Source organism: Neophocaena asiaeorientalis, unplaced genomic scaffold, assembly GCF_003031525.2.
Source record: "Neophocaena asiaeorientalis asiaeorientalis breed wild unplaced genomic scaffold, Neophocaena_asiaeorientalis_V1.1 scaffold293, whole genome shotgun sequence".
In the NCBI taxonomy this organism is placed as follows: Eukaryota; Metazoa; Chordata; class Mammalia; order Artiodactyla; family Phocoenidae; genus Neophocaena; species Neophocaena asiaeorientalis.
The window spans coordinates 357963-384963 of NW_020173920.1; the positions used below are offsets into that span (position 1 = coordinate 357963).

The 27001-nt window shown below is 35.5% G+C and overlaps 1 protein-coding gene across 3 annotated transcripts in view; it reads right to left on the bottom strand.

Annotated features, from left to right (window-relative positions):
- The window catches only part of FGF12 (fibroblast growth factor 12), a 538040-nt gene that overhangs the window by 13649 nt on the left and 497390 nt on the right, over positions 1-27001 (bottom strand). For all 3 annotated transcript variants that reach the window (XM_024752120.1, XM_024752119.1, XM_024752118.1), the window contains one exon: positions 4984-5182. In XM_024752120.1, the coding sequence (XP_024607888.1) occupies positions 4984-5182 (199 nt within the window). The remainder of the gene's footprint in view (positions 1-4983; positions 5183-27001) is intronic.

A 27001-nucleotide genomic window follows, 5' to 3' on the forward strand; every position in this document is an offset into this window, starting at 1 on the left:
GTAATCTCCAAGTGGAAAGGTTAGATTGCTCTGTTAGTTAATGGACCACTAAAGAAATTTAATTGTCTTAATAGCAGATCATGGAAGGGTGTGAGAAATTAACAGGAAGCAATTTCACACCTTAATTAATGTCACATAGAATCCCTTTTGGAACTGTAGCAGAACTTTATGTGCTGGTTCAGAACGTATTGTCAAAAGGATGCACCCAGTATGCCGTAAATATTTATTATAAAGAGTTAAGAGACATTGTGAACAAAAAGATCTATATCTTCATTTAGAAAGAGATCAGAAGTAGTATTTGTGTGCAAGAGATAGATATAGAAGAAGAATATGTCAGGGAGAGGTAGGAGGGCTTTATTAAAGACTAAATTCAAAGCCAGGAAAAAGCTGCTTTGAATGAGTTAACTGGTTTGGGGAAAGAAGGTGTCACAGGCTGGCAGAGATCCCAAACTCAAAAGGTGGAGAGAGAGATGCTGCTATTATCTTTTCTGTAATAGAAACATTCAAGAGCATCAAAAGTATGTTTTTACTCCATCTTTCTCTTTTTGTCTTTTAGTATGGTTGGGTCCAAAAGAGGATTTTGGAAAACAAACAGTCTAGTTCTCTTTCAAGTTAACTGAAATAAAAACATCAAAGTAATTTGCCAGGGCTTCCCTCGTGGTGCAGTGGTTGAGAGTCCGCCTGCCGATGCAGGGGACACGGGTTCGTGCCCCGGTCCGGGGGGATCCCGCATGCCGCGGAGCAGTTGGGCTCGTGAGCCATGGCTGCTGGGCCTGCGCGTCCGGGGCCTGTGCTCCGCAACGGGAGAGGCCACAACAGTGAGAGGCCCGCGTACCGCAAAAAATAAAATAAAATAATTTGCCATTAGTATCTTCCTAATAGGAGTTTTACAAAATCAGGACTCCTGATTTATTCACTTCTTTGGTGTTTTAGTACAAAGGTTTTGAAGAAATTATTATTTTCCCTCCAAATTCAATTTTCATTGTCTCTAATACTTTATTCAATACCACGCCTCACAGCCTTTCTCTGGTATAACACAGTAACACAATGTCCAATTTCCAAGGGAAAATGAAAAAGGCTCTTTGCATTGATCTGACAGATTTGAGAGATCCAACTTTCTTACAATGCCAATCTTCATATTATTCCTGTGAAATAGATGGAATTTATAATCAGTTGCATCTCCAGAGATTACCTAGGTTGAAGTAAAAAATTATTTTTGCAAAATTACTTAGCAAATCATTGGTAAAGTTTTTATTAGAAGAATCAGACATTTGTTTATCCTTGACTAATTGATTACTATCAAGCAACTCTTTCTTAGTGATCAATGTGTTACAATAGTTGGTATTACCTCCACTAACTCCATATAGTAATTTAACCCAGCACTAAAGTACAACCATCCTAATAGCAGTAGGAAAGGTAATTAAATATATTAATGTGTTTAATATATTTAATTCCATGGTGTCAGAGTGACAATTTACTCTATATTAGATTAGGCTTAGTCCAATATATAGATCATACTAATTTGAATACATTTAAATAATGGCCTACGGCCAGACTGGATCAGAATGAGCACTGAAACAGCAAATTCAGTTTAGAACACTGAGTCTCAAACCTGGTTGCCATCAAAATAACTTGGACAATAAAATCAGAATCCTATGGAGATTTGATCTGAGAATTGGTAGCTTTTAAAACCACTCCAGATGGTTTTGATACTGATGTTTGGGAACCAATGATCTACATTATATACTGCTGAGACTTCAATTAGGTTCTATTAGCTTGAAGCAACAGTTCTAACAGACAGAAAGGGTAATCTGTAACTGTCCTAAAGGTGTGTGAGTGTATGTGCATGTTGTGTTAGTCTTATCTTCCCACTAGAAAATAAATTGGTAGAAACTGGTTAGGTGTTCCTTTAGTCCAAGTTTAATATTTCTGTAGCGATGGCTCGCAATTGATGTTTACTAATTTCACTTTGGAAATGTATTTCTCACTCCAGGATTAAGTTCTTGAAGCTTAAATCTTGGAAAGCGCACACATTCTTTTCAGGGGGAAGGAACTAGATTCTGAATATCCAACCACTTGCAAGAGCTGAGCAATGAACTCCTTGAAGGAGGAGGGAGGAGAAAAGGCAGAGATTGTTTCTTGTTCTTTGTCAGAGAGTATTTGGCTGGTGTATCTGAAGCTAAAGGGGGAGGTCACCATCCAGACAATTAAATCTGGGGGAGTTACTTATCTGTGGTGTGAACAATGCTCTGAATGGACAAAACTGGGAATGGTGAAGCCTGCACTGTTGTCTTAAATTCCAGGGGAGGGTAAGTAAAGGTTGATGTGCAATGTACGTGGTAATGGGTTTAAATATCAAGTCCTTCCATCTGTCTGAATAGATGCCCTTGCAACCCCTTATTAACACTGCCTATGTTCTAAACACAGGATGGAGGGTGAAGCTGTGAAGGGAAAGGGGCTGGTGGGTTATTATTACCATGCAACCAGTGCATGACTTAAAGATCCTCACACTGACGGAGCTTAATTTTGGGAATCCTGACATTCAAAATGACATCGCCATCAGGACTGGGAAAAAGGCAGAGCTATTTGAAAAACAAAAACAAAACGAGAGTGGCACTCAAAGCTGGACATAGCCAAGGTCGCTAACATTTGCAGAGCCGCAGAACCAGCCCTGGACAGCAGGTTTCTAGATTTGGCTTGTGAGACAATAAAACTTTGTATGATTAAGCTGCTCTTAACATGGGTTTTGTGTTGTACACAACCAAACCTAATTCTAACATATACAACTAGGAATGTCTGGTTTTCTTTTCCCACATTTGTACTGAAATGCAGCAAATACGAAGAATTAAGGCAGCTCTCAAACTCGGAACATGGTAATTGTATACATTTCTCTTAGAAATATGTACATGATCATACAGACCCAAGAAGAAGCTTGATTAGCCAAAATGCAGACAGAAGTCATGATCAGGAGGGTACGTTACAGGTGTTTCTTCTTTTTTTTGGGGGGGGGGGAGGGATTTTATATGAAATGCATTATTCATAAAAGGAATAAACAAAACACAAGGATTTTTTACTTTTCCTTTATACTCTCCTGAATTTTCCAAAAATTGTTAATGAGCACGCACTACTTTTATTACAACAACAAGAAAATCAACTTAAATGCGCAAATAAAAATGGTGCAATAGTTTTAATAGTTTACTCACTCTGCACCTGGAGTGTTTTTGTCTACCTAATCCCCACCTCTCATCTCAAATGTTCTGAACCTGACCTAGCCCTGAAGGTATGTTTCAGTATCAACTTTCCAGTATCTTCCTTTTGGTGGAAGTGCTGGCTGGCTCTTTCTATAAATCCCAATATCATTTCCGGCAACATTTAGTCCATCACTTTTTACATTATACTACTGCCATTAGTAAACATACTTCATATCTCCAAGAATATTATAAAGTTTCCCGGAGAATATAGTTCTTCTTTGTCTTTATACTTACCTATGTGTTCATTTGTTCATTCACTTGTTCGCTTATTCAATTGATAATGATTATTGGATATCTCCCTATGATATGCCACGTGTTGTACAAGATACAAGGAGATATGAGAAAAATAAAACATTCTGTCATTTAACAAGTGATCTAATTATGGATAAGAAGAGACAGAGTGGTAAATAGGTGAATTTAATACAATGTGATAATTTCTAGAAGAGAGAACAAGATACAATAATAAGGTGACAGAATATTTAATTCTACTTGAAGAAAGTCAGGGAGGCCGTCATAGAAGTATTAACTCTTGAATTAATTCTTTACAAGGACTGATAGGCATTCTCCAGGCACATGAATGGAAATTTTGAGGACAGAAGGGCAAAAAAAAAAAAAGTACATAAAGCTCAAAATAGTAAAAATGTATTACAAGTAGTAAAAATGTAGAACAGAAGAAAGTTCTGTTTTGTGTGGTTAAAAGCACAAGGTGTGAGGGGAGGCTTGAGAAAGACTAGGAATTTTGAATGTCACATTTCCCCCCAGTGCTTTGAACATAGTATTGATTTAACAAATGTTTGCTGACTGTTTCAGTCATAGGTAATCTGCAGCAGGCACTGTGTCCCTACACTGGTGGACTTGACCCTACCTTATAGATATTTAGGGGACAGTAAGCCTGGCTAAATCACAGAATAGCAATGCACTGCCTCAATTTTCTCATTTCTTTGGATGAGGAAGCTGAACTAATGTCTTAAGAGATTATAATGTAACTTTTAGAGAAGAGTGTTATGTTGGTAAATGTCCACTCCACTGCTGCTTTCTTAGCCTGTATTAAAAAGCTTGACTGAATACAGTAAATGTGGTTACCTCAATGGGAGATTCTCATCCTGCTTAGGGAACAAGTTGCCAAAAATGGGTTTCCTCAGCATGAAATTATTTATTCCACTGATCAGTTGAAATAAATGAACACTATATTAAATGATCAAGGGAGGGGAAGTTACAGGCTCAGTTAAGAGGGATAAAATTTTAAAACTGTAATATTTATTAGCACAGTAAATTGAATATTATTTTCTTTCCTTAAAAAATACAAATAAAAATTAATACATTATATTATGAGATTTGTTCAAAAAGATGTAGAAATTAGGATATAAACATATTTCTAAAAGACTTGTAAAAACTTTAAAGCATTATAATAGTACTATTGGTTTTTTCAAGAGTGTAGCCTGAGAAATTAAATTATTGTGTTCAATAAAGAAGGAAATTACATTCCAAATGGTCACTACCACTATTTTTCTACTTTCAAGAACTTGCTAGCCTCTATATTCAAGCGGTGTTTTCTAAGTGTCAAGTATTTTTAATGGAATTTTATTTTTTGATAGGAAGAGGTACTACTGTGTTTTCTGAATCTTTGTTCTGATCTGTTGTATGACAAACAACCTACTGAGTGAAAGGAAAAGGGGCGGAACTGGCATCAACACACAGGTCAGGGTCTAAAGAAAAGAAGCTTGTCTTGTACCTTCAATAGGTTTTGGTACAAAATGTGATGAGGGCTTGGTTTTCTTCACTCTGTTCCCCTTCATAATTTGACCTTCCTTATTGAGTCCCAGAAACCATGCTCGGCCTGATTCTTGCTGACGGTACAGTGTGGAAGAATAGATCACATAGTAGTTTTCAAACACAGATTCCTTAAATTTGCATTCTGGAGTGAAAACATCCTGCAGAAAAAAAAAAAAAAAAAAAAAAAAAAAAAAAAAGAAGATACAAAAGAGAGAAAGGATTTAATAATGAATCAGCAAATATTTAAATCCAATGAGCCTGAAATATAGGTTCTCTGTTAAGAAAAAATGAGAAATAATTGCACATAATTTCTATTAGCATTTGGTTTAAAGATTTATCATACAAAATCAAGAAACGAGATTTCCTTTCTAAACAACCTTACTCCACAGAACACTGTCAGGCTTGAATAATTTCTTCGGTTAATATCACTCAAGACTGTGCCCATGTCCACGCTCTGATCTCAGTTTAATGTTTTTTAAATTTAAGAGAATAGCCATTGTGCATTTTTGTGGCCCTTAGCATGTAAAATGTAACCCTGGGAATCAAAATATAACACAATCACGGCACACACAGGCTCAGCAGACATTTTTGAAGGGACTACCCTATATGTTCACAAATCTATGAAATACTCAAAGCTTGTTCCATAAAATCACTAGTATACTACCTCTTTGCTTAACGTCAGTAACTTTCCTGTTAATTTCTTTGAAACTTTTTTTTTTTACTTAGTAATTAAAATTTCAGGTAAAAATATCAGGAAAAAGTAGTAGAAAAATTTTACTACTATACTGTATGATCTCCAGTGAAACATATGAGAGTTTTAGTTCAAGAAGGAACCTTAAAAGTCCTCTACCTCACCTTCACCATTTGATAAGTGAGACAACCAAACCGTTATATGATTAATACAAAGTTAAACAACAACAGCAAAATTACTGCATCAATGCCAGAACCCACATTTATTGCTTCACAATCACTGCCTCTCAAGTTCACCTTTTCTGCCTGAGTCTTGTTCAGTGACTTACAATGAGATTTTATAATCAATACAATAAAATCAAATCCTAACATGTCAAATGAACAAAATGTATTTCATGGAAGGAAGAAATTCCTCCCCTTCAAAGAAAAGCTGAAGAAAAACAAATGTGATAGCATCTTATCAGCTACAAGTAAATAAGAATCCTACATGTCAAACATATTCACAATAGTCACTGCCGTCTTCACTAAGTGCTAGAAGAATCTCTTCCTTGTAACCCTTTCAATGAAAGGCCCCAGTGATTTAATGCAGTTACACCTGGAGTTAAGTTATTGAGGAATATGTGGGACTAAAGCTGTTGAAACCATGTCCTTGGAGGTGATTCTTGCAGACTAATCCCCTGGCTTCACTTCCAGGGAGCTACGGTGATGCATCTGTGGAGACAGATGAAGGTCTTCAAGGATAAAGAAACTGCTGAAAGGACTCTGTTGATTTTAAATGGTTCAAAAGTTATAGACCCCAAAAAATGAGACAAAAAATATGGGACGGGAGATGGAAAGGTGGTTGTACCCATTAAAATAATAATAGTAATAATAATAATATTTCAATAATTAATTATATTGATAATAAAAATATGATGTCACAAAATACTCTCAGTTTTAAGTAAACTAAGTGGCTTAAGAACCAGAGAAACAATTGACTATGTGGTACCATTTCACATCTGCTATGATGGCCATATCAAAAAAGATGGACAATAAAAAGTGTTGCTGAGGGTTTAGAGAAACTACAATCCTCATACCTAGCTAGTAAAAAGGTAAATAATGCAGCAGCTGTGGGACATAGTTTAGCAATTCCACAAAAGGTTAAACATACAGTTACCATATGATCTAGCAATTCTACTTCTAGGTACATACATATGAGAATTGAAAATATATCTCCACGTGTGAACTTGTACACAAATACTCATAGCAGCGTTATTCATAATGTGGAAACAATTCAAACATCTATCAATGGATGAATGAACAAATGTGATATATCCATACAATGAAATATTAGATAGCTATTAAAAAGGATGGAGTACTGATTCATGTGACAACACAGACGAACCTCAAAAACATTATGCTAAGTGGAAGAAGCCAGATACAAAAGGTCACATTTTGCATGATCCAATGTATACGAAATATCCAGAACAGGCAAATCCAGAGACAAAACATAGATTAGTGGTTGCCAAGGGCTGAGGAGATGGGTAAATGGGAAGTGATGGCTTTTTTGGAGAGACGGAAGTTTCCTGGGATTAGATTGTACAACTGTATGAACAAAACCATTGAAGCATATAGTGTAAAAACAGGAATTTTACGGCATGTGAATTATTTCTCAATAAAAAATGAGGAATCAGATAAATGAAGTAACAAGAGAAAGTAAGGGGAAAAAATGAAACTACTGCATATTCCTTGTCTGGCAACACAAAAATCCTAATTTGTGGTCCTGTGTGCTGAACAATGGGCTCTCCTATGACCTTGTCTCAATATTATTAGGACAGAGTTTGACCATTGCCAAGTATAGGAATCAAAGTGATTCTGATTAAATTTATAAGATAATCTAAAAGTTCTGGTTTCCTTCTAGGACTAGGTTAAAAAGATCTGAAAAAGCTAAAAATTTAGCATAGATTTTATTAGTTATACTTTTTAAAACAAACTAATCCAAATCTCAAAGCTTTTTCTAGGTCTAGCTCGATATTAATGAACTCTAGATGCTAAGGGACTCTTCAAAGTTCAATGAATAAATTCTATATATAAGACTTCAGACCTCATAATAGAAGGTGGGAGAAATATATGGGGCAAGGAATTGTGTGTATAAATACATCTTATCATACATGTAATACCTATTTACTTATAAGTATACCTCACAGAAATATGAAAATTTGTAGATAGAAAGCTGCTTACTGCCCTTATTTAACAAAGTAACAGAAGCCCTTGATAGTTAAATAATTGTTTTGTGAGTCATAGTATATTAGAGGGAGATCCAGACCCTGGGCTAGAACCCTGCCCCCCGGCTGCTGGTTCAGTACTTTTTCCAATGCCACACAATGCTTCCTTACTACTTAACCAAGCCTACTTTTGGTACCAAGCTGTTGATTGGAGGCAAGCCATCATCACAACCATGCCCACCAGGTATAATTACTATGCTGTCTTTTATACATATGAAAGTAATATTTTTATTTAATAAATAGTGAACTCGTAGGTTTCCATTTAGTTTCACAATTGTTTAAAGTCTGCTCCTAGAAGAGCGAAAGTCCAGAAAATTGGGCAGGGACTGAAGTCCTGGGAGCATGAGTCAGGGATAGCATTAGGTAAGGATTGAGCCTTGAAATTCTGAGTTGGCGAATGGGGATCCCAGATATAGTATCCAGGTGATAATCAGATATAAAAAGTCAAGTGAAGTATCCCATTTAATATTTTAAAGGGGCTATGCAGAGTCAGAATTCAGAAATGAGGCAATTGATAATACCCGGCCAGGGAAAAACATTTCAGGAGGAAAAAAATGGCAAAAGCTTAGTGCAGGCACTTCTGTGGGGCACGGCCAACTTCCTAGAAATGGGGAGGAAAACCTTAAGAACACCGAGCCAGCTTGGACGATCATTCTAAGTGCAACCTTTACAAGATGTTCAGCAATTTCAATATAAAGTTGGGCATCAAAGAATTTACAATATACTTGCTACTATCACTCTATGTGTGTAATGAGAACTGAAGAGTCCTCTACTTGGAGTAGAAAAATCAGGGTTTTGCTTCTGGATTCATACATAATAGCTGTGTGACTTTAGGAAAGTGGTTGAACTTCTTTGAATTTCATATTTTCAACTGCAAATTAAGTTATTTTAAGGAAAATAAGAGGATGGATATGAAAGCATGCTGTAAGCTTATAGAATTTTTACAAAAACTCCAACGCATTATTATTTTTTTCTTATAGCAAGAAAAATACAATCAGTCATGTAACTAGACATTTAATTCTGTGTTTTTGTCATAGATGATTATATCTGCTCCAGCATCCAGGACCCTATGCCATAAGTTAAGCTTTATCCTACATAGATTGTTCTTACTATAGCTAAAACAACATACACACATACATTTTAAAAATCTTTGGCAAAGACTTGGGCAATCACATATATTCAGAAGAGGTTCTGAGGTTATAAAAATTATGTTCAGAATGATAATAACTCTAAAGTGTAATGGAGATAGGAAGGCTTTGAGACAAGGTGACAAAATCCTAGACTATCTCAATCCAGGACATATCATGAAAGCAGAGTAAATAACTAGTATAAGGAGGGTTATTTTTCCTTTTGTAAAACTAACTAGTAGTCATGTTGCATCTCATGAATAGTATTTACTTATATCTATAATTCTGAGTGCTCAGTTCCATGTAGGTACATAGCAAGGCTTATAGAATAAACGTTTGTTGATGAAACAGAAACACACCCACATGCACATCATGTGTGTAAGTATGTGAAATGCTAGGTTTATGTTTCACATTTATTACTCTAAAATCTTTCCAAATCTTTAATTTGTTCAACTTAAACTGACCTTAATTTCAGCAGAATATGAATATGACCTTTGATAGTGTTTTGAAATTAATTTTGAGCACTCACTTTTTTAGCAGCATTTGCACAACTTGTTGTTGTTCTCGCATTGTACAAGTCATTATATGACCAATTCTTCTCACATTCCAAATGCCTATTCACCCTAGCCTTGTCTTGGAAAGTTGGATCACCCACCCATTTCATTCCAGATGATGAGTGAATAATGGAACACCACTTAAGCTCAAGACCAGCACTCGGGACCCTTTTCAATCCCTCCCCATCCATCGGATTCTAATCTACTCTCTCCAGAATTCTTCTCGCTGATCCCCAACTTCATAGCTTCATACTCTACCTTGATCCCTCTCCCGTATTTCTTCCTGTTCTTCTCTCTGCACTTAGAGCACTGATAACCTACTCAGGTTCTGGATTCTCCCATCAATCTTAGGCTCCGTCACTGCACAAGATGAGACACTTCCTTCTTAGCCAGCCTCTAACTGTGCCAGTCTTGGCCCACCCCACCCCTATTTGAATGGCATTCTCCTTTAGATATAAGTATCATGAGGAATAAGGAGACAGAAATTTAGGGAATTTGATGGCTGTATGGATAAAATGTTATATTTCCTTCATGGTTGACTATCACTGCCAACAGTGTTTTCATCACATACTAATTCCTCGACATGCTCACACCTCTTAACCCTCAAATTGTACGTTGTTCAACTATCCTCTCTAATTCTCTATCCAATAAAATAATGGCAAGTGTTTTTCTCAGTTATTGCAGGTTATTGTGAATTTTCCCTCCTTTAGCTTCTCATGATATTTACTTTTTTTTCCCCAAAGTGTATTTAATGCACTTTGCCTTGTGTCATGATGGTTTTTCTTGCTCCTGTCCTATACACTGCAAGCTTTTGCTCACAAAGACATGTTCCTCATCAGTGCTTATTAGGAAGTCCAGCATATTTAGCACTCAATTTATTCTTGTTGAAGTAAATAATAAAAATATTTTAAGGAAACAGCAAAGATTATGTGATAAGATAGAGCTGAGTGACAGCACTGATTCTGTTTCTTTAGCTGCATAATTTTGGATGTGCTATTTAATTTTGATATATCCTTGTTTATCTATAAAGTAGGGGCAATAATTTTCACATTTAAAAATTTGGTGAAGACATTTAAGATCTGCTCTTTTAGCAAATTTCAAGTATACAATATAACATTGTTAACTATAGTCACATTCTTGTACATGAGATCTCCAAAACTAATTCATCTTGCATAACTAAAACTTTGTACCCCTTAACCAACATCTCTCCATTTCTCCCTCCCCCAGGTAACTATCACTCTACTCTCTGCTTCTATGAGTTTGCCTATTTTAGATTCCAAACATCTAAATTCCACATATTTGTCTTTCTGCATCTCATTTATTTCACTTTGTCTAATACCTGCCATGTTGTAGCAAATGGCAGGATTTCCTTCTTTTTAAGGTTGAATTATATATATCTATATATAGATATATGTATATCACGTTTTTTTAATCATCTGTTGACTAGTGCTTAGGTTGCTTCCATATCTTGGCTATTGAATAATGCTGAAATAAACATTGGAATGCAGACATTTCTTCAAGATCCTGACTTCATTTTTTTGGATATATTCCTAAGTGGGATTCCTGGATCATAGGATAGTGTCTCACCACACACACAAAAAAACCCAAAAACAGAAAGAAAAAGGTAGCTATGGATATGTTAATTAGTTTGATTGTGATGAGTATTTCACAGTGTATATGTATAGCAAATCATCAAGCTGTACAATTTTTAATTGCCAACTCTACCTCAATAAAGCTGGAAAACTCCATCACGGGTTACATTCAAGTATAGCTAAAATGAGATAATAGATAATGCCAAGTGTTGGAAAGGATGTGGAGCAACTGGACCTCTCATAGGTAAATGACGGTAGAACAAATTGGTAAAACCACTCTGAAAAGCTGTTTGGCAGTATTGATAAATACAAGTGTATCCTATAATTCAACAATTCTACTTCTGGATTTATACTCAATGAAACCTATCAGGCTATCTATTTATTAATCAATCTATCTATCTCTAACTATCTATCCCCTAAAAGACATGTACAAGAATGGTCATAGTAGCACTATTCATAAGAGCCCCAAAATGGAGACAACTGAAATGACCATCAATAGTAGATTGGATATGTAACATATTCTGACAATAAGATACTATAGAGCAGTGAGAATAAAAAAACTACAACTATAAGCAATAATCTGGATGATTCTTACCAACATAATGTGGAAAAAAATAAACCAAACAATAAATACAGCTACTTGCTATATCATTTCCATTATATAAAGCTCAAAAGCAGGTAAAACTAATCTACTGTAGAACTCAGGAAAGCAATAACTTTGTTCAGGGAGGGTAATTAGTAAGATGAAGCAAGGGGAGGACTCTTGGGTGCTGGCAATGATGTATTTCTTGATCTGGTAGCTAGCTACACGTGTGTGTTCACTTTATGAAAATTCATCGAGTTCTATACAGTTTGTGCACTTATTTGTGTATGTTATATTTGTCATTAAAAAATCCATAGTAGAAGAGTCAAAGCATGTGGTGAAGGTTAAGTAAAATGATAAATATTACTTCTCAAAATCATTGTCCTTCTTTTAAAATCAAGTTTTTCCCATATAATTAGCTAACATATAATGCATGAAAATTTTATACCAATAACAATCATTCATTCATAGGTTGCAGACAAATTTTGTTCATGATGAAAATATAACACTTTTGGATCAAATAATTTATTCACAAAAAATATTTTCCATCCTTTCTCCAACTCATTTATTCTACTTGTCATTTTTAATTGCAGTCCATTATATAATGCACATGATTATATGTTTTATTTATAAATAGTGCTTATAAAACTGCATAATTTAAAACTAACCATTTGTAATTTCCTATAATAATAATAATATCAAAACATAAAATGAACAGAATAGAAAAAGAGAATTGCCCATAACACACGAAGAAATACACAATAAATTATTTTCTGGAAAACCATTTGGAGTCTCTAAATTTCTGGTTTATTATCCATTAATAATTTTCCAAACTGTCAAAGTGACCTTTGGCAAATCAGTTAACCTCACTGAACCTCAACTTCCTCTATTGTACTATAGACTCATGGGGCTATAGAGATCAAATTACATAACCTATGTGCAAGCTCTTTGAAGACCTACACAATTATTTGAGATTAATTCTTTTCCATAGAAGACTCTGACATCATTAACTTGAAGAGTTTCTACATTTTAGAGTGACAATTGCTTGGAATACATTTTTTGAGAAGTAAAGAATGTTATGTGATTCAGTCACAACCACTTTTGCTCCTTCTAGCTTTACGTGTAAAACGTATGCTTTCTAACTCAAGTAGGAATCCACAACTTTTATAATCCTGTATGATTAATAAAATTAAATGGTACCATCATTATGATTCATCTTCATCCAGTTCTTTGTGGATCCCCATTTCCCCTCTCACTGCTCTGGCTATAATAATCCATGGGATGAATGTGCAGTGAATGAATGAATACTCATCACACTGCAGCCACTGGTCTCCTTGCTGTTTCCCAAAAATAACAAGCATAAACCATCTCAAGTCCTACACAATTGATATTCTTTGTTCCTGGAAACCTCTTCAATAGCATATTAACATGGCTTGATCCCTCATTTCTTTCAAGTCACTGCTCAAGCGTGACTATCTCAGAGACCTCCCCAGATTACCTTACATAATTTAGCACCTCCTCCAGTCACTTTCTAATTCTTTACCTTGTTTTCTCATTTTTCATAATCTAACACTACCTGTCTAAGCTTTATGAAGGTAACTACTATAATTGTTATATTCCCCTCGAATTCTCAACAGTTCTTGGAATTAAAAAAATGTCTACTCCAACAAAATAATTTGGTGAAAAGACATCATGAGACCTGGATTTTTATTCTTGTATATCTCTAATTTGTGTTCAAATTGGGATTATCAGTTTCCTTCTTAGGCTCCTTGTTCTCCTAAATGTAAAAGAGAGTTGTTTGTTGAACCAGGAAATCTAAAACATCACTTCGACTTAAACCTTCTATAGCTTTATCATTCATATTAGACGGTTAAATAATTTCTTGAAATTAAGCAGTCATGATAAAATATCGTTACTTCAAAAACAGTGTTTAACTACCAAAAAGAAATAGTAGTGATATATTATTATTAAGAAAACAAAATGTAAAATATAAAAGAAAAGGTAATCAGAGAAAAGAAACTTTGCTATTATATAAGCAATTATAACTAATGATTCTCCCTACAAAATGTAAAAATTACTGATTTTTCAAACATATGCTAGTACAAAGAACCCTCTTGTTTTGATTTTTTTCCTTTCCAGTTGGAAACCAAAATCTAAACTCTTTTTAATGCACAAATGCATCTTCCCTGTTTGCCGTAAACCTTGTTTATTGGGTTGTGTATAAGGACGGAATTAAATACTTGATGGTTCTTGCAACACGATTTACATCCAACAACTCCAGAGATACACAGTTCCTTTGGTCTTAACCTTTGGATATTTGGCTGTGAAGCTTCTGGTTCACTAACCTCATTAGTGACTTCTAGATGCACAGAACTTGAAAATCTTTGGAATATTAGCAGTTGCTTTGTTAACTGTGTTGTCAGACATAATGATATTAAATCAAGCAAGAGAACTATTGTTTCCCATCCTGACAAGAGGCAAAGAAAATGCTGAAATACATTATCTCAAATGAAGCATTTTTTAAAAACTTGGTTGCTTTGACTAGAATAAGTCTAATTTTATAACTTAAACTGTAGATATGGGAATCTTTATATACTTTTGAGATATTTTTTACTGGAAAACTCCTGAGCTAATTTCTCTAAAACTGAAGGTTCTTTATTAATACTTTCTTTGCAAAATCTTATAAGGCAACCAAACTAAAGGTTCTTTGTTAATGCTTTCTTTGCAAAATCTTACAAGGCAACTGGGTAAACTTATATCATCATAAACATGAAAACTGTAGTGTATTGGAAACATAATTTTGGAGGCAGATAGACAAAAATGTTCATCTCCCTAATTTTTAAACTTGGACAGGTTACTTAATTTCCCTAAAGCTCAGTTTCTTCACCTGTAATTAACACTAATCATACCTTCACTATAAGGTTTTGATTATTAAACAAGACAATGTAGGTATGCTAAACACAGTAACTGGCATATTACTTACTTTCCTTACTTTCTCGTTACAATTTTCAGGTGATATCTGATATCACAAATGAAAATGTGTTCGCCTGAGCAGTAGGTTGAGAAAAGTCACTTTCCTTATGGACTCCAAATCATGTGTCCTGAGTTTCTCTTCCCTGTAACAGGCTAATCAAGGCTATTTTGCTTAAGGCTCAATTTTCAATTTGGTCATCTATTTACAGAGTACACAGATAAATCTGACCATTTCTCTTTTTCTAGTAAAGGATGATTTTGACATCAGTTTAAAATAAGTGATGTGATGATGTTACCTTCTAATGAGGCGCAATACCACAAAGCCATCTGACTTATACTTTAGCCAGAAGCCTGCAAGTATAGAAGTAAGGTGAGGAGTGGGAATTAGAAGAAGACCAGTGGATGAGGGCATATATCATATTGCAATTCACTGTTATCACAAAAATTATTTCCAGAAGTCTGAATGTCCTAGGGACAGAGAGCAGATATTGGGGGAACAGTGCAATTCTCCAATTAAAAACACCATTAATTCTTATGAAGTGAGCATGTACACAGTATGTAACCAAATGCCCCCTTATGATTGAGTTTGAAAATCAAGGCAAGTACGTTGAATACCCCTAACACTTTATGTGAGAGGATGTGTGCCTCAGCCTCTGTCTTCTTTTCTGGGGATAAGGATGAAAGTGGGAATGTTTTCAAATTCCCTTATTTCAATTTAAACATTATTATACCTTTTGGAAAATCATTCTGAATACTCTGACGGCCCCAGAAATGATCAACTAATGAGAGAAATACATTCTTAAAACATGAAATTTCCCAATTTTTAAAATTTCATCTGTCAACTTCCTTGAAGTCAGAATAATCGGTATCAAACATAACTTCCTATTATAAATAATTATAAAACTGGACAAACTATATGAGACAGTAGTTTCCAAGCACTTGTCAACTGGAATTGTAGGGTTTTGATCTTTGAGAGAAGGAAAATGCATGGGGTAAGCACCATATTAACCTTGACTTTCTTTTCTTTTTTTCTTCTTTTTAAAATTTGTTTTATTGAAGTATAGTTGATTTACAACCCTGGCTTTCTTCAATGGGCACTGTTCAACCCTGAAATGGAAAGGTGAAGCTGAGGTATAGCACTCTGGGTATTTTGGAGCTGTGGTGTCAGAAACTGGAGGTTGGGACTGCTAAGGGGACTTGGATTTGTGGAGCAAGGTTCCAGAGAAAAGGAAGCTGGTGGAATTGGGGGCAGGAGTCTGTATGGGAATTTCCTGAGGGTCTTGGGCTTATAGATAGACTGCATATGCTGAGAATGAGATTCCTCAAGCCTAGCACAGAACAACTACTGAAAGATTGATAACTGAATGAACATACCATGGCTGGGCAGGGCCGGGATATGATGAACTTCTAGACAAGCCAGAAAGGAGAGACCTCAATAAACACATTGGACATTCATTGGAGACCTCAAAAGGCCATTTTAGGACCACACTGTAAATCTCTAAATAAGGTCTCCCCCCCGATCTCAGACTAAAGACAGAAGCAAAATAGTCAAGACCTAAACACACACACACACACACAGGATCAAGAGGATCTATTACTTTTTAATTTAAATGTCAGGAAAGAAAGCACACACTCGAGATTGGTTCAAGATGGCAGAGTAGAAGGACGTGCTCTCCCTCTTGCAAGAGCAACAAAATCACAACTAACTGCTGAACAATCATTGACAGGAAGACACTGGAACTCACCAGAAAAGATACCCCACATCCAAAGACAAAGGAGAAGCCACAATGAGACAGTAGGAGAGGTGCAACCACAATGAAATCAAATCCCATAACTGCTGGGTGGGTGACTCACAAACTGGAGAACATTTATACCACAGAAGTCCACCCACTGGAGTGAAGTTTCTGGGCCCCACGTCAAGCTTCCAAACCTGGGGGTCCAGCAACCGGAGGAGGAATTCCCAGATAACCAGACTTTGAAGGCTAGCAGGATTTGATTGCAGGACTTCGACAGGACTGGGAGAAACAGAGACTCCACTCTTGGAGGGCACACACAAAGTAGTGTATGCATTGGGACCCAGGGGAAGGAGCAGTGACCCCACAGGAGACTGAACTAGACCTACCTGCTAGTGTTGGAGGGTCTCCTGAAGAGGCGGGGGGTGGCTGTGTCTCACCGCGGGGACAAGGACACTGGCAGCAGAAGTTCTGGGAAGCAGAAGTTCTGGGAAGTACTCCTTGGTGTGAGCCCTCCCAGAGTCCACCACTAGCCACACCAAAGAGCCCAGGTAGGCCCATGTGTTGGGTTGCCTCAGGCCAAACAACCAATGGGAGGGAACCCAGCCCCACCCAACAGGAGACAAGCAGATTAAAGTTTACTGGTCTCTGCCCATCAGAGCAACACTCAGCTCTACCCACCACCAGTCCCTCCAATCAGGAAACTTGCACAAGCCTCTTAGATAGCCTCATTCACCGGAGGGTGGACAGCAGAAGCAAGAAGAACTACAATCCTGCAGCCTGGGGAACAAAAACCACATTCACAGAAAGACAGAAAAGATGAAAAGGCAGAGGGCTATGTACCAGATGAAGGAACAAGATAAAACCCCAGAAAAACAACTAAATGAAGTGGAGATAGGCAACTTTCCAGAAAAAGAATTCAGAATAATGATAGTGAAGATGATCCAGGACTTCGGAAAAAGAATGGAGGCAAAGATCAAGAAGGTGCAAGAAATATTTAACAAAGACCAGGAAGAATTAAAGACCAAACAAACAGAGATGAACAATACAATAACTGAAATGAAAACTACACTAGAAGGAATCAATAGCAGAATAACTGAGGCAGAAGAACGGATAAATGACTGGGAAGACAGAATGGTGGAATTCACTGCCACGGAACAGAATAAAGAAAAAAGAATGAAAAGAAATGAAGCCAGCTTAAGAGACATCTGGGACAATATTATACACAACAACATTTGCATTATAGGGGTCCCAGAGGAGAAGAGAGACAGAAAGGACCTGAGAAAATATTTGAAGAGATCATAGTCGAAAACTTCCCTAACATGGGAAGAGAAATAGCCACCCAAGTCCAGGAAGCGCACAGAGTCCCAGGCAGGATAATCCCAAGGAGAAACATGCCAAGACACATAGTAATCAAATTGACCAAAAATAAAGACAAAGAAAAATTATTGAAAGCAACAAGGGAAAATGAAAAATAACATACAAGTAAACTCCCATAAGGTTAACACATGATTTCTCAGCAGAAACTCTACAAGCCAGAAGGGAGTGGCATGATATATTTAAAGTCATGAAAGGGAAGAACCTACAACTAAGATTACTCTACCTGGCAAGGATCTCATTTAGATTTGATGGAGAAATCAAAAGCTTTACAGACAAGCAAAAGCTAAGAGAATTCAGCACCACCAAAAGGGCTCTACAACAAATGCTACAGGAATATCTCTAAGTGGGAAACAGAAGTGAAGAACAGGACCTACAAAAACAAACCCATAACAATTAAGAAAATGGTAATAGGAACATACATATTGATAATTATCTTAAACGTGAATGGATTAAATGCTCCAACCAAAAGACACAGGCTCGCTGAATGGATACAAAAACAAGACCCATATATATGTTGTCTACAAGAGACCCACGTCAGACCTAGGACACATACAGACTGAAAGTGAGGGGATGGAAAAAGATATTCCATGCAAATGGAAATCAAAAGAAAGCTGGAGTATCAACACTCATATCAGATAAAACAGACGAAAATAAATAATGTTATAAGAGACAAGGAAGGACACTACATAGTGATCAAGGAATCAATCCAAGAAGAAGATATAACAATTATAAATATATATGCACCCAACATAGGAGCACCTCAATACATAAGGCAACTGCTAACAGCTATAAAAGAAGAAACTGACAGTAAGACAATAATACTGGGGGACTTGAACACCTCACTTACAACAATGGACAGATCATCCAAACAGAAAATTAATAAGGAAACACAAGCTTTAAATGAAACAATAGACCAGAGAGACTTAATTGTTATTTATACGACATTCCATCCAAAAACAGCAGATTACACTTTCTTCTCAAGTGCACACAGAACATTCTCCAGGATAGATCATATCTTGGGTCACAAATCAAGCATCAGTAAATTTAAGAAAATTGAAATCATATCAAGCATCTTTTCTGACCACAACACTATGAGATTAGATATCAATTACAGGGAAAAAAACATAAAAAACCACAAATATATGGAAGCTAAACAATACTTTACTAAATAACCAAGAGATCACTTTAGAAATCAAAGAGGAAATCAAAAAATACCTAGATACAAATGGCAATGAAAACATGACGATCTAAAACCTATGGGATGCAGCAAACACAGTTCTAAGAGGGAAGTTTATAGCTATACAAGCCTACCTCAAGAAACAAGAAAAATCTCAAACAAACAATCTAACCCTACACCTAGAGGAAAGAGAGGAAGAAGAAAAAACAAAACCCAAAGTTAGCAGAAGGAAAGAAATAATAAAGATCAGAGCAGAAAACAATGAAATAGAAACAAAGAACACAATAGCAAAGATCAATAAAGCTAAAAGCTGGTTCTTTGAGAAGGTAAATAAAATTGATAAAGCATTAGCCAGACTCATCAAGAAAAAGAGGACTCAAATCAATAAAATTAGAAAGAAAAAGGGGAAGTTACAACAGACACCACAGAAATACAAAGTATCCTAAGAGACTACTAGAAGCAGCTCTATGCCAATAAAATGGACAACCTGGAAGAAATGGACAAATTCTTAGAAAGGCATAACCTTCCAAGACTGAACCAGGAAGAAATAGAAAATATGAACAGACCAATCACAAGTAATGAAATTGAAACTGTGATTAAAAATTTTCCAACAAACAAAAGTCCAGGACCAGATGGCTTCACAGGTGAATTCTATCAAACATTTAGAGAAGAGCTAACACCCATCCTTCTCAAACTCTTCCAAAAATTTGCAGAGTAAGGAACACACCCAAACTCATTCTATGAGGCACCATCACCCTGATACCACAACCAGACAAAGATACTTAAAAAATAATTTACAGACCCAAATCACTGATGAATATAGATGCAAAAGTCCTCAACAAAATACTAGCAAACAGAATCTAACAACACATTAAAAGGATCATACACCATCATCAAGTGGGATTTATCCCAGGGATGCAAGGATTCTTCAATATACGTAAATCAATCAATGTGATACACCATATTAACAAATTGAAGAATAAAAACCATATGATCATCTCAATAAATACAGAAAAAGCTTTTGACAAAATTCAACACCCATTTATGATAAAAAATCTCCAGAAAGTGGGCATAGATGGAAACTACATCAACATAATAAAGGCCACATAGGAAAACTCACAGCAAACATCATTCTAAATGGTGAAAAACTGAAAGCATTTCCTCTAAGATCAGGAACAAGACACGGATGTCCACTCTCACCACTATTATTCAAAGCTCATGCAGCTCAGTATCAAAAAAACAAACAACCCAATCAAAAACTGGGCACTAGACCTAAATAGACATTTATCCAAAGATATAGATTGCCAACAAACACATGAAAGGATTCTCAACATCACTAATTATTAGAGAAATGCAAATCAAAACTACAATGAGTTATCACCTCACACCAGTTAGAATGGGCATCATCAGAACATCTACAAACAACAAATGCTGGAGAGGCTGTAAAGAAAAGGGAACCCTCTTGCACTGTTGGTGGGAATGTAAATTGATACAGCCACTATGGAGAACAGTATGGAGGTTCCTTAAAAAACTAAAAGTAGAATTACCATATGATCCAGCAATCCCACTACTGGGCATATACCCAGAGAAAACCATAATTCAAAGAGACACATGCACCCCAATGTTCATTGCAGAACTATTTACAATAGGCAGGTCATGGAAGCAACCTAAATGCCCATTGATAGATGAATGGATAAATAAAATGTGGCACATATATACAATGGAAAATTACTCAGCCCTAAAAAGGAATGAAATTGGGTCATTTGTGGAGACATGGATGGATCTAGTGACTGTCATACAGAGTGAAGTCAGAAAGAAAAAAAATATATTGTATATTAACGCATATATGTGGAACCTAGAAAAATGGTACAGATGAACCGGTTTGCAGGGCAGAAAGTGAGACACACATGTAGAGAACAAATGTATGGACACCAAGGGTGGAAACCGGCGGGTGGTGGTGGTGGTGTGATGAATTGGGAGATTGGCACTGAGATATATACACTAATATGTATAAAATGAATAACTAATAAGAACCTGCTGTATAAAAAACTAAATAAAATAAAATTCAAAATAAAAAAGGAGCACTCATATTATACAAATATCTAACCTACAATAAAAAATTATAAAACATAGATACAAACAAGGCAATGTAATCCATAATCAACCAATTAAGCAGTCAGCAGTAAGGACCACACAATGACCCAGGTGTTAGTATTAATAGACAAGGATTTTAAAACAGCTCCTATTAATATGTTATAGATTTAAAGAAAATGGACATAATGAGTAAACAAATAAGAAATATCAGCAAAATTTGGAAATGATAAAAAGAAAGAAATGGCATTTCACTTTTCATAAAAGTGAAAAGAAAAATATTTAAGGAAAAAATATTGGATGTACTTATTGACAGACTAGAAACAGGCAAATGAAAGCATTAATGAACCTGAAGACAGATTAATTGAAATTATCCAGGCTAAAATAGACAGATAAATATTTAATGCCCCCATCCCCCTGCCAACACATAAAACAGATTCAGTAACCACCAACAATATCAAACTATCTAACTTATGTGGAAGAAAAATAAATAGAATAAAGTAGAAAAAAAAAGGTAATGGTTGAAAATTATCAAATACGGTAAAAATAAAAATTTCTTCTGATCCACGTCAAAGAACCTTAGCAAACTCCAGGCAGGAGGAACACACCAAAACTATGCTCAGGCACATTATAACAAAACTTCTGAAAAATAAAGAAAAAATTAAATGAAATAGAGAAGGAACAAAGACACATGAAACACAAGCAAACAATGGCAGCTAGAAAACAATGGAGCGATGTCATTAAAATGCTAAAATAAAAAAGAGATTGAATCCATAATTCTATACCCAGCAGAAGTAAAAAATATTTTCAGGTAAACAAAATGAGTGAATTCATTTCTAGCAGACTTGCATTATAACAAATGCTGAAAGATGTTATTTGGACTGAAGGAATATTATACCAGATGAAAACTAGGTTATATAGGAAGGGATAAATACTACTGGCAATCATAAACATGCTGATAAATATAAAAGGACATACTTTTTCTTCTTTTAATTTTTAAAGCAAAAATAATAACATTGCACTGAAAGGGTCATAATGTAAAAACATATACATGACATTGCAGAAAGGTGTTTAATTTAAATATATTATTTTAAGGTTCTTCTATTTTATGTGAGGTGTTTAATATGAATTCTAAGTAGACTATCATAAAGTAAGAATCCCTGCTATACTCTCTAGAGCAAGAGCTATAAATATAATACAAAAGAACTAAGAAGGCAACACAGGAATAAAAATGAAATATAAAAATCATTAATTAAACAAAAAGAAATAAGAAGAAAAATGGAAAAATAAGTCAGATGAGATAAACAGAAAACAAACAACAAGGTGGTAGTTTAAACCCAACCATAGCAATCACCACATTTATTGCAAAAAGAGCAACCACTGCAACTAAAAGGTAGAGCCTGCCTGCCTGATCAAAAATGCAAAACTCAACAATATCTTGTCTAGAAGTGATACCCCTGAGTCTCATAGGGGTTGAAAGTAAAAGTTTGATACCCCTAAGTCTCATAGAGGTTGAAAGCAAAAGTGTGGAGTACATACACCCAAGTCAACAGTAAGCATAGATATGGCCATATTAATATCAGACAAAGGGTGTTTCAAGACCAGGAGTATTATCACAGGTAAAAGGAACATTTCATAATAATCAAGGGTCAGGGCATCAGGATCTAGACATAATAACCCTACTTATGTATGTGCCTAATAATAGTATCTCAAAATTTATGACGTGAAAAGCAACAGATGTAAAGGAGACAACAAATAATTCCACAATCATAGTTAGAGATTTTAATACTCCTCTCTCAACAACTGTTAGAAGATATAGCAAAACTCAGTAAAGATATATAAAACCTGAGCACTATCAAACGACTTGGCCTAATCAATATTGTAGAACATGATTCCAAACAACAGCAGAATGAATATATTTTGAGTGTATATAGAACATTCGCTAAAACAAATGTTGGCCCTTATAAAAAAACAAAAGACTGATACCTTACAGGGTATGATCACTGACAACAACCAAATTAAATTAGAAATTAATAAAATTAAACATCTTAAAAATCCTTGAATGTTTGGAATTAAACACACTTATAGAACCCATAGGCCACAGAAGAAATCACAAAGGATATTAAAAATAGTTCTAACTGAATAATAATGAAACACAAAATATCAAAGTTTGTGGGATGCAGCCAAAGGTATACTATTAGGAAATGGGAATAAACTCTCACATTACAATGCACATACCTACCCATTGACCCTCTTCTGGGAATATGACCTGCAGATATAGTAGCACATGTGCAAAATGGAGTATGTTCAAGATTATATTCATGGTAAAGATGTTTGTAACATCAAAATACTTTAAAAAACATAAATGTTCTTCAATGGGGGATTGGTTAGATAAATTCTGGAATGTCCATACAATGTAATGTTATACAGGTGCTAAAGACAATAAAGCAGCTAATTATGTATTGCTTTAGAAAGATCTCTAAGATGCATTGTTCAATAAAAGAAGCAATCTATAAATGTGTGTGTTTGTACATACTACCATTTGTATTAAATACACAAACACTCACAATGCAAACGCATATATATTTGTACATTCTACCATTTGTGTTCAATATGTGCAAATGCACAAATAGGTATTTGCTTGTATTATGTTTAGAAAGTCTTTTGAAGGATATACAAGAAGCTGACAATACTGTTTGCCTCCTGGGAAGGGATTGGGTGGTTGGAGAATAGAGCTGTAAGAAATAGGCTTACTCTTCTCTATGCTTGTGTTACTGCTTCAAACAGTAAGTTAAATTAAAGGAGGAAAACTGTTGGTCAAGTGAAATTAATGTACTAGGAAAATGTGGCTCTCAGACCTCTAATAAAGAGTGCAGCTGCTGTCATTCTTTTATATATAGCTGTCCAATATTCCCAGAACCACTTATTGAAGAGACTATCTTTTCTCCATTGTACATTCTTTCCTCCTTTGTCATAGATTAATTGACCACAGGACATGGGTCTATTTCTGGGATCACTATCTTGTTTCATTGGGTCTATGTGTCTGTTTCTGTGTCGGTACCATACTGTTTTGATTACCATAGCTTTGTGGTATAGTCTGAAGTCAGGGAGCCTGATTCCTCTAGCTGTGTTCCTCCTTCTCAAGATCATTTTGGCTATTTCAGGTCTTTTGTGTTTCCATACAAATTTTAAAATTATTTGTTCTAGTTCTGTGAAAAATGCCATTGGTATTTTGATAGAGATTGCATTGACTCTTAGACTGCCTTGGGTAGTATGGTCATTTTAATAATACTGATTCTTCCAATTCAAGAACATGGTATATCTTTCCATCTGTTCTTGCCATCTTCAATTTCTTTCTTCAGTATCTTATAGTTTTTGGAGTACATTCTCTAACACCATGTACAAAAATAAATGCAAAATGGATTAAAGAGCTACAAGTAAGACCAGATACTATAAAACTCCTAGAGGAAAACATAGGCAGGACACTCTTTGACATAAATTGCAGCATTTTTTTTTTGGATCTCTCTCCTAGAGTAAAGGAAACAAAAACAAAAATAAACAAATGGGACCTAATTAAACTTAAAAGCTTTTGCACAGCAAAGGAAACCATCAACAAAATAAAAGGACAATCTACTGAATGGGAGAAAATATTTGAAAATGATATGACCAATAAGGGATTAATATACAACATATATAAAGATATCATACAACTCAATGTCAAAAAAACAAACAACTCAATTGAAGAATGGGTAGAAGAATTAAATAGACATTTTTCCAAAGGGGAAATGCAGATGAACAACAGAAACATGAAAAGATGTTCAACATTGCTAATCATCAGGGAAATGCAAATCAAAACCACAACGAGATGTCACCTCACACCTTTCAGGATGGCTACCATCAAAAAGAACACAGGTAACAAATGTCGGTGAGGATGTGTAGAAAAGGGAAGCCTCGTAAACTGTTGGTGGGAATGTAAATTGCTGCAGCCACTGTGGAAAACAGTATGACAGCTTCTTAAAACACTAAGAATACAACTACCATTTGACCCAGCAATTCCACTCCTGGGTATATTATCCTAAAAAAACCCCAAAACACTAATTTGAAAGGATACATGCACCCCAATGTTCATAGAAGCATTGTTTACAATAGTCAAGATATGGGAGCAACCTAAGTGTCCATCAACAGATGAATGGATAAAGATATGGTTTATATACACATATGAAATTTTGCCATTTGCAGCAACATGGATGGATTTAGAAGGCATTATGCTAAGTGAAATAAGTCAGAGAAAGACAAATGCTGTATAATATCACTTATATGTAGAATCTGAAAAATACAACAAACTAGTGAATAAAACAAAAGAGAAGCAGATTCACAGATATAGAGAACAAACTAATGGTTACCAGTGGGATGGGGGGCAATATAGGGGTGGGGGAGTGGGAGGTACAAACTATAAGGTGTAAGATAGGCTCAAGGATGTATTGTACAACACAGGGAACATAGCCAATGTTTTGTAATACTATAAATGGAAAGCAACCTTTAAAATTTGTATAAAAATAACAAAATTAAAATTTAAAAGGTACAGCTGCTAAAATAGTTCTATTTTAAATCTGAGAAAACTTAGAGTCTGAAATGGGAATTGACTTACCCAGGCTCACACAACAAGCAAAAGCCTCATGACTACAAGGATATACTGTAAGATCATCTGATCCCATATAAAAGAATGGTACTTCCTGTGAAAAGTTACCAAAAGAAGATCAGTGAAATCCCCATTAAATAAACAACCCAAAATGGACTAGTTAAGGAGGGAATGAGAATAAACCTGGTTACCTATCACATCTTTCATGTCCTGGTGATTAGACCACCAAAATAACCTTGGGCCTCAGTACAAGGAATATATTTTAAAAAACCTCACCCTTATTTGGGCTCTACTTGCTTTATTTTTTTCAGCCTTTCTATGACTTGGATCAATTCCAACATCCAGAGGACTCAAAATTTCTCCTGCAATACTACCTAAATTTCTAATCAAAGCTGACATAACATTGTGGGCTTTCCAGAGGATGATGACATTTTGCCTCTGAATATATGCAGTAAAGGGCTTTTCTTGGGGGAAATGTGTCACTGTAGGGATGCTCTATAACTATTCCCACTGTCATTGAGGAGAAACAACCCCAGAATTTGCTTGTGTTACTTGCTCATTGGGTTTAAATTACACTTTCATTTAAACATCTTCTTGGCAGTGATTACAATGCTCAGTGACTGAAACATTTCTCAGTGAGGAACTACTGTAATGGTCAATGAATGAGAAATATAGGCTGGGATGCACCATGACTACAGAGCACCTGTGATGTGGGATTGCTGTGATGTTGCTGTGAGGCATAGCAGACACTGCAAATCCTTTTATTAATCTGGAAAAAAATGTAAGATTAAAAAAATGAGGCAAAACAAAAGAATCCTGGTATCATGCAGGTACCCAGCAGGTGTGAGTAGATTGAGACCTGATATTATATCCCTAGCAGTGCTCTAAAACCACCTGTCACAGACGTGTTCTGCTTAGTCTCAATCAAGCCTGCATGCACCATCACACCAGCCACTTTCATTTCAACAGCTTAAAGAGTAATCTGCTAGACAAACAGTTCTGATAGAACTAAAACACTAGAGTTGTATTTTATTAAAAAAACATCTTTGCTGCAATGCTTCTTGCTGTGATAATGACTCCTCAGAAGGATAATTCAAAGTAAACATATTCACCACTAAATAGGAATGAAGAGAGAGGCCTTGGTTTGCTGTTTGCTTTTCTTTTCTAAAGTCCT